Source organism: Perna viridis, chromosome 2 (assembly GCF_037379345.1).
Source record: "Perna viridis isolate PV_CMFRI_1.1 ecotype Kerala chromosome 2, ASM3737934v1, whole genome shotgun sequence".
NCBI classification, from domain to species: domain Eukaryota; kingdom Metazoa; phylum Mollusca; class Bivalvia; order Mytilida; family Mytilidae; genus Perna; species Perna viridis.
Genome location: NC_142446.1, coordinates 36401244 through 36410938, shown reverse-complemented (window position 1 = coordinate 36410938; position 9695 = coordinate 36401244). Strand labels below are relative to the sequence as shown.

Sequence of the window (9695 nt, the reverse complement as noted above, 5' to 3'; positions counted from 1 at the left end):
ATATGTATCAGAGGTTATAAAGGTTCATTGTATATATAAGGTGCCCACTGAAAATTCCTATGTATATATTTAATTCGGGAAAAACCGTTATACTTATTTATATACCATACTCAATCAACGAATATGTAAGTAAAGAGAATCTGGGCTCATTTCTTCACGGAAATATTGCTTGGAAGCGGAAGGGTAGCCAGGTAGGAATTCCGTAGTACCACGCGAGTGTCGTGTGTTAAAGTGTTTGGAAAAACCCAAATAATATTCCAATTTGGGGTCACCATATTTATTTAACAAAAGACATTGGAAGAGTCGTTAATTTAAGTAAAAGTATTCTGTCTGTTTATCAATTTAGGCATTCAATCAACTTTTCAATACTGTTCATTATGTCAATTTTTGTTCAAGTTAAAGAGACTTAACAATACGAATTGAACAGATAAAATAGTTATTGTTAAAACAAGAAGAATAAATGCAGTTTCTACTAGATAATTCATTTTCGCGGAATACATCAAATACTTGGAAAGTTTATTTTTTCAATTATCAGTGACAATTATACGTAAGTATAAAGTCATTGTACTTCATATTGTTTCCCGTTTATTAGATAAATATTTTTTTCAGCAGTACCTGATAAATACCACGTAATATACTTCTATTGGCATAATGTAGTAATCAAATATTATAAATTATGATAGCTTTCTTGTACAAAAGATCTTTGACTTTTTATTGAGGGGAGTAAAATATACTTACAAAAATTATTACATTTACATTTTAATATATACTTAGAAGTCATTAATAAAGTTATTCTGCCACTCATGCAAGAAGACCACTTTTCATAACTCATACTGCAAAGGAGAAAACAAATTAGGCATAAAGACTTGCGAGCAATTCAACGTATACAAATTTAGAACGAGGTTGAAAAAAATATCGGGCAAAAATAGAACCAAGATTGTTTATACGATCGCAGAAAAAATTGTGGTCGTAAAATGGTATGATGCTGTCGTCGTCCGTGTTGTCGTTGTCGTTGATCGTAGACACTTGATTGTCATGTGATAATTTAAACTACAAAAGCTTGATATTGATTTAGGGGGATACAGCCCGTACCAGTTTAGAATTAGGGACCAAAAGGGGGCCAAAAAAAAGTGAGCATTTCATAGAATTTAACTAAATAATTCCAGTAAAGGAATAGGAATATCTATGATAGCATTTCAAGCAAGTTTGATTCTTATGTCTATTTCAGGACTCCACCTCTGTTGTCGTATCGAGCTGTGCCCTGCAAAGCATTTTATTATTTCCGTTGAAGGACTTAATAAGTCAAATTTGTCGTTTTAAATAATGTGCTTTCTCCTATAATCACATGACATCATTTTGACGTCATGGCTGAGCATTAGTAAAACATGCTAAAATCACAGAAAATAAAATAACTATTTTCCGTAATTAATCTACACAACTAATACCACGATCAAATTCACCGTGCTTAATGGTATATGATTTAAAGTACATAAAGAAAGAAGGAGCATGATGACAATATACTCGCCGTGCTGTTCTTTGAAGTCCAGTGAAATATGGAAGACAAATATAATCTATTGACATAAGTTTAGTATGAGTAAAAATTAAACTGGGTAATGAATTGATACTGTAACTTCTTTAAAAAGTGATTTGTCCCAACGTCAACAACGATATACCCATGAAAGAAAAACAACCAAAACCGTCCCAGCCCGTTTAAACTTTACTTCATTATTAAACATTTGTTTTCTCAAGACATGCTGTTTTTCAGGAGCTTTTCAAAATAATACACACTTTTACATTATGTTATTTTTCTCTGTGACATGACTATGATACTTTAATACATAAGCATTCATGTATAAAATGTCAATTAAACAAGCATTTATTGATGAAAATGACCGATTCGGTCTTAAGATTAAGGAAAATATTGTTTCGTTTGTCTTAGGTTCTTATCTAATTTCCTATTGTTCCTATACGTTCAATTATCTGGATTTTATGAGTAATTACGTCTTTGAATGATAGCTACGTGCATTGGTGTTCTATTGGTCAGGCTTTCCTGGTAATTTCATAAATAACTCAGCTGTTATTTTCAGATGGCATATATACGTTTTTTAATTCAGTAGACGTTGTACTTCTTGTTTTTTTTGTTCACGTGATAACACATTTTTTTAAATATTGTTATTTATATGTTTACCTTATATAACATTAATGTCAACTCAAAGGATATTAAAAAAAATCATTAATCTGAGATCAAAAATTTACTTTATTGTTTTTTTCTTTAAGACCCCGCTTATATCATGGTTCATGAAGTTAAGTAACTGTGACTCGAGAAACAAATCAAATCATCAGGAAGGAAGGTTAACAAAATCAGAAAAACAAACACGAAAGTCGTACAATACATGCAGCCAAGTTATAAATTGATCTCTTTTATCTGTCTGGTTACGGTATTTTTTAAGATATGAGATAGACTAGATGGCATTTGAAGTGTATGTGTGTGTCTCAATGAGAGGAAACAATTGATAGCCATGTGTTGATACGCATATGCAAAATACTCGTTTAGTCCATTGTCCTTGTTGTTATCTAAGGTTTCTTGAGCAGCTTTATCTTAACATATATTGGTTAATTGTAGCCTTCTAACATTTACGCTGAACGTAAATGTATGTGTTTGAATAAAACCTCGATTAGATCATTTATTTAGCAATCAAAATCGTCAAAACAATTTGGTTTAATTTAGTTCATATAGATATCTTTGTTTTCAAAGGTAGCTTATTCAAATACAAATACAAGAATATATTGCATACGAAAATATATCATTATTCGAATTGAATTACGTTGGTTTATTATGAAGTTGATTTTTATCATTTAAAATATTGGAAAATATTGTTTGCTCAAAAATTTGACAAAAAGCATTCGTCAAGGAAATTTATAGACATTTGATGATCGACAGACATATCTGATAAAAACTGGGTCCCCAACAGGTTCGCTTGGTTCTAAATTACTTTCGTCACTATTATTAAAGCTATTTAACACGAAATAAAATCTGAGGTCGTCACCTTTAAACGTCCTCGTTATAGACTTTCGTTCATTAGAGGAGAATAGTATTCGTATGATCTCTGAGATGATTAACTAAATATAATGGACCTTTGTAAGTTTAAGAAACGGATGAACCCACTTCCTTACTTTAAACTTACATAACACCTATTTGATACACGGGCCAGTCTGTTTTCTAAGGCCGATGTTTACACTAGACACAAATAGTTTTAAAGTAGGTCATCAGATATCTAATCACACAGATGAATAAAACTGTAAAGAAATATCTAAAATAGGGTCACTTGTTCTATAAAAAGGCTTAAGATTTAGGAAGTTATTCGCACGCCTTTAAGGTCACGTACTTTTACAAAGAGAACATTGTTACTATGGTAATAAGGGTGGAAATATACACATGCTTTGATAACTTAGAAAACAATTACAAATATTTTAGAAGTAAACTGGGTATTTGCGTTATTAAAATGTAACTATTGAGTAGATTGGAAGAATTAATACGAAAAGTGAGGAGAATTTAAAAAAAAACAACGGGTTATATGAAAAGAGGAAAGCGCTAATAAAATACGAACATTGTCTGTTTTTTTATTACGATATCACAAATTGCTATGTACAGATGAGTTTAATTCGGTCTAGAGACCAGGTCAAAATCAAATACCTAGGCGTTTGTTTACTAAATCATTATTTACATTTTGAGTATTTCAGCATTCCATACCTAAAATAAGTGAATTGATATGTTCAATCTAATGAATACATAAATGTCAACATCTACTAGTTGCGTGATAAACATGATATGATTCGAGACCATAATAAATTAGAGCATTAAAGGACAATTAAGTGATACCCTGCCACGTAATGGTGAAAAAAGGGGGAAGACAAAATGTTTAAAATGGCCAGACGGACAGTAAAGCAACTTTTCGAAGGGTATCACATAATATCTCGCCACTTCGAGTGGTGGAATTGATAAAATATATCACAATCAGTGACAATCAAGCATAAAATTCTACATCAATAAACGCATTGTACTAAACATACCTTTATAAGAGGACTAGGCTAAAACTTCCCACGACGTGTTAAGCATAACGTAGGAAATACTCAGAGATATTATAATATGTATATATTTTACAGTCTAAATTCATAATACTGGTGATAAAGTAAGTTTTCAAATGTAGATTTAAATTGCATAGAAATATATAATACTAGTAGAACATTAAACTTTGTCAGCGCTGTTACTATATAAATATAAAATGATAAACTACAAATAACAATTTACAGAGATATATCTAAGATATATCAATAACATGATACATTTCATTGAAGATGTACACACGAGTCTCAAAGTAAATTTCATTTTAACAAAATGTGGCATTTTTTTATTTGTAGTTTTACAAACCCTTCGTTCCTTAATTTTACAAAATTGGGGAAAAAATTAAAATATAATTTGTTTATTTTTATTCGTCTTCACCCGGTGTTTTCATTTAGCAAAATTATCACATTAGTTCATAACAGCATGATCTAATCTAAACTTATGCTTTTAAAATAAGTTGATTAACATTGCTTTTCAAATTTAAACCTTGTCAAGATAAAAAAAAACAGTTGTTATACTATGTGTTAATCTACTGTGAAATTAAAAAAAATATATATTTTTATCTTAAATGATTGAAATTGAAATAAAAATCAACAGACTTGTTTTCTGCCCTCCTATCCTTTGCTGTGTCAAAAATTTTATCAAACTAAGATAAAGTAACTATGACCTTAGTAAATATAACTATAGCGGAGACATCAAAACTGCCCCGAAATATGTTGCATCTTTTGTGAGATCAATAGTTGTACCAGCAATCTTGTTCTGTATTTCTATAGTATCGTTCTGCTGTACGTATAAAACACTTGTAATGCTGCATGTCTTCATCTTTTTATTCTTCAGCTTCTGTGGGCCATGAATAAAGCTGTCATTTCCTTCAATACATCTTAGAACTGTGTCTGTATTCGCATTGGTCCTATGGTGTATCAACACTATCTCCTCCTTTGGAGCATCGTCATAGAACACAACCTATAGACGTGAACGATCAAAATCAATGTAGTTGGGTAAAATCAATACTTTTGATCTAAACATGCTAAAAAAATATGTTTTTTTTTTCTTCTGATTTCTAACATTTTTTAAACCATACACTTTTATATTGAATGTTTCATTGTTTGGAGCTAAGATATTTCAACAAAAGCAAACAATTATCAATTAAGCAATTATAATTAAGTGTTTGAATATCGGGGTGTGCGTGCAAGTGAATTCATCAATTATAATTAAGTTTTTGAATATCGGGGTGTGCGTGCAAGTGAATTCATCAATTAAAATTAAGTTTTTGAATATCGGGGTGTGCGTGCAAGTGAATTCATCAATTAAAATGAAGTCTTGTCTTAACCTCGGGTATCGCATACAGATTAAATACCGTTAAACTCTTTTTCTTCAAAAGGAAACGTCAGGGTCTTTTAGATAAACAGTATTATCCTCAAAAATCAATAGCAACATTTACTAAATTCAATTCATTTCATAGCAAATATAGCCAGTGCTGTATTTTACTCACATGGAAATAAAATAAGTAAATTCCAGTTGCTTTTGCTTTAAATAAACCTTGCTGATTGTCTACAAATGGATTTTGAATCTTATTCCAACTTGATTTCTGTAAAAATTCAATTCTTTGGCTCTTTTCTGATAAAAATAAAATTAAAATCATTTCAAATTTAGTTTTGGAGCAACAAAAAGGTACAAACTAAACTTCTGGTGTTACATACAGCTCATCAGCACCATAGCGGGCAGAAGATATTAAAAAAATGATTATACCTTCTTTTAAATCAATGTAGATAAATTCAGTATTAAATGAATACTTTTCTTTAACGTTTCTTAAAAACGATATGATAGGATTCAAAGCTGATAGAAATTCAGTATAAGGTCGTATTATTATATCATTAATTATTGCAACATTTGATAGCAATGTTAAGAAACTGCTTACTCATGCTTGTGTATGTTTTGTTTCTACAAACTGTTCCCTCCCACTGTCTGTTGCACAACACTAAAACAAACAATAATATGGTTGGCATTGAAATTTAAATAACATTTTCTTATGTTTCTATTTTTTTGTGTTGCATCAATATTACAAATACTACAAATTCGTGTGGTTTTTTTTTATTGTATGGATATCTTTACATGAAAAAAGATTCATTTAAAAGAGTCTTTAAATTATAAATAATTGTAATTAGTATATTCATCAAGAAGTTGTTTCCAAGTTTATTTTGATTTGTTAACAAGCATATTATTATGTTAGTTTAACAAACGTTTTAGAATGGTATTACAATTAGATTATAAAATGCAGAAGAAGATCTCTAAGATCTTAACAATACCGATAGGATTCATTTGACAATTTTACAAAATATGGTGTTGGTATACTTTCCTAGAGATTTATTTTGCAAGTTAAACCCAAATAGTATTGTCTATGAATAATTGAAAAATGTGAAACTTTGCGATGAAAAATATTTTGAACAGTGATGAAGGTACATCTATCAAGGAGGCAAAATATGGATAAAAAAGCTGAAGCAAGAAATAGTGGTAAGAATGTGCACCATATTTCTTATAACCATTTTCTGTTGTTTCCCAATACGTGCTTTTCATGTCAATATCTCGGTTGAAATCTGATGTGTAGTGGGCTGCCATCATGGAAAACTGAAAAACAACATTTTACAATTTCAAATAATGTCATTTTTCAACATATATACTATGTTATAACAAGTTGCCATTATTGTGTCCGGAAAGGGTTATTCGGGAAAGATAATGTAATTCTGAACAAATATAAAAACATATCTTGCACTTACACAATTAAGAAACATATGAATAAACAATTAAAGAAAGTTAAATAACTGAGACAATGATATCAACTACGTCAAAAAATATAAATGAAAGAAAATGAAATAGAAAGCCATCTCTTGCTGCACAGAATCATACAAGTCCAAATTTTGTGACTTTCAAACTGTGTGTAAAGATATTGGATTTACTAAACATTGCATTCATTTTAGTAATTGTGTGTAAAGATATTGGATTTACTAAACGTTGCATTCATTTTAGTAATTGCGTGTAACGTTTAGTGAGTATTACAACGAAAGTTTCAGACAGCTCCTAAAATTTGAGTATTTTCTTATCAGGGATCAACGGTTAATACCATGTGAAGGGAGCCAGGATTTAAACAAATGTAAAAAAACAATCTCATGTCTGCCCTTTTAAAGAAATCTCTTTGACTTGACGTGTGAAAGATATATTCTTGAAGACCGGACAAAAAGCAGGTCTCTTCGACAACAAAATGTCAGGTCACTCAATTCCACTTCACCTCTATTTCAGATTTGCATGCTGCCAATTTAATTGTTAACTGTCACTTTATAAATATAACTCACCGATTCACCTTGTGCGCCCGTATCCCCTTTCGGACCTGAAATTGCAGAAAGAATTGAAATGTTAAACAAAGAAAACCAACAGCATAGAGACAATAGCGGATACTTTGAATTTGTGCATCTCGTTAAAATTACTGGAAAATATTGGTATCATAATAATGAGAAATTTCGAATAACTTATGACATATATCGTTTATCTATTTATCTAATTTTTAGTTAATGAATTTCGTGCTGGACTAATAATTTGTTTACCTTGGAGACCACGTTCCCCTTGTTGTCCTTTTTCACCGTTTTTCCCCGGTTTACCTCTTCTTCCCCGCTTGCATTTGCAAAGTCCTGTATTGCATACAATAAACGTTTTTGAAAATTTATAATAAGAAGTTGAAGTCATAAATATAAGATTCATTACAGGTTAACATTGTAGGTCGTATTTTTTCCACATGATGGAGCAATCTATAATACTTTATGAAATGCATTTTAAAACGTTAAAAAAGCAAATATTCATGTAATTTGTTTCTGATCTAGCCTATCAAGTACTAACCTTTGTTTCTGTTGGGCTTCCTATGTCTCTTTGGATCTGTTGCACGTTTGAAGAGCTGATGTACAATGTTTCTGGCTTTATCAGTACTTTGAACTACTGCTTGCTGTAAGAAGTGATCGTTCAGAAAAGAAATTGCAATAATTGAATGGATTAAGGGTTTAATTTTATCAAACTATTAGTAAAAGCATTAAGGTTACTAACAGGATTATTGCAGGAAGTAGTATAGTTCTTACAGAGAAAAGAGGTTTAATTCTGAGAAGGCTAAGGGGAGGTAACCTAAAAAATTATAACGGTGTTTGAAATTAATAAAACAGATTCAGTACCTAACCCAAAGAGAGAAAAAAACATTCTCAAAGTTTTAAGCATTCAATCATAAATAAAACTTAAAAATTATACGACTGTTGCATGTCATATTAAAAATGCAGAGTAAACATGCGCTACTTACCAACTCATGCAATCCTGTGTTTTTTTCGTGTACTGCCATGGTAATTTCTTTTTTCGTATTTAAGTTCTCTTTTAGAATCCATATATTGCACACTAAAGTCAAACATGAGAACACAAAGAAAGTAGTAGCTACAGCACATAGCAACGGAGTGTGCAGACGATCCGATGCTTGCTTCAAAGTACTGCTTTCGCAGCTGCATGTGCACTTTGTACATGCTCCTACATTTTCATTTTGTTTTAAGATGCAATAATTATCCATTTTTTGTAGCTTTATTGGCTGACAACATCAAACCCAAGAATAACTGGCTGTTTGATGCTTTTCCCGCCAATCCGACTTCCATAAATGCAGGGGTAGATATCCGTGAAAAAGATATGCGCGTATATAGGTAAATAAACATATTATATCTACAGGTAGACTAGTACTAGTATACTTTGATTCCCGGGAAATCAAATATTCATAATATAATACATACTTAGGCCTAGTTTGTGTACAGTATATAACTGAAGTGATCAGTATATTGAATCGAACATGTCAATTTCTTAAATGTCTGAATAGGATAATTTCTGCATACAAAACTATTACTTTTTAGCAAATTCATGATTTTATTTTGTAGATATCTTACATAATTATATAGTTGTATGGTTAAATATTGAAGTCACGCACTATAAAAAGATCTAATTTTTTTTACAATATATGACCTTGGTTTAATTTTAAGATGGTAATTAGTGCGTTACTGTCGAAGAAATATTATTAGTTTGCTTAAAACTCTAGATAACCTCATTGCACTCATAAACGAAAACAAATAAATTTGCCTTTTGATCAGATAATCAATGCAGTTTTATACAATAATAGACACAAAAAAACGACATATCTTTCGAACATATATATTTCTATTCAGTGTAAGATACAATGAACCGTATTGTGCATTCATGTTTGAATTGGCAATGATGATCTAGTAAGAGTTATTTCCCTTCAAAGAAAATGAAAACGTATTCGTTTTTTTTTGTACTAGGTTTGATTAAAAGTGACAATTATTCAATTACTGGCTTCATACACCCTGCTGAAGCATTTTTTTTAATTACATATTAAAATAGGTATGAGATTACCCCGTGCACAATTCGTAGAAGGATAATTAACGATAAATGTTATCCAGTATAGACATTGTCATTATTTATATGACAATTATGGACAAACTGTATAAAATGGCATGTATAATAATTCTTGTAAATACATTTTTTTACA

General features: G+C 30.5%; 1 protein-coding gene and 1 long non-coding RNA gene across 5 annotated transcripts in view; one reads left to right on the top strand and one right to left on the bottom strand.

The window, feature by feature from the left end:
• The first annotated feature begins 107 nt into the window (after positions 1–107).
• The window catches only part of LOC148624850 (uncharacterized), a 29120-nt gene continuing 19532 nt past the window's right edge, over positions 108–9695 (top strand). For both annotated transcript variants that reach the window (XR_015919795.1, XR_015919794.1), the window contains exons 1-2: positions 108–191; positions 8721–8838. This is a non-coding gene — a long non-coding RNA (uncharacterized LOC148624850). The remainder of the gene's footprint in view (positions 192–8720; positions 8839–9695) is intronic.
• LOC148624853 (uncharacterized) lies at positions 3597–8726 on the bottom strand. Of its 3 annotated transcripts, none has more exons than XM_088567851.1 (8): positions 8454–8726; positions 8009–8111; positions 7720–7803; positions 7471–7505; positions 6649–6748; positions 6042–6101; positions 5616–5740; positions 3597–5086 (listed from the first exon to the last, which is right to left on the bottom strand). In XM_088567851.1, exons 1-8 carry the CDS (start codon positions 8709–8711, stop codon positions 4805–4807), a joined length of 1047 nt encoding a protein of 348 aa, XP_088423977.1. In that variant the 5' UTR covers positions 8712–8726; the 3' UTR covers positions 3597–4804. The 3 variants fall into 3 exon arrangements, with proteins under 3 accessions (XP_088423977.1, XP_088423978.1, XP_088423979.1); XM_088567852.1 differs by having other exon boundaries at positions 6664–6748; XM_088567853.1 differs by having other exon boundaries at positions 6691–6748.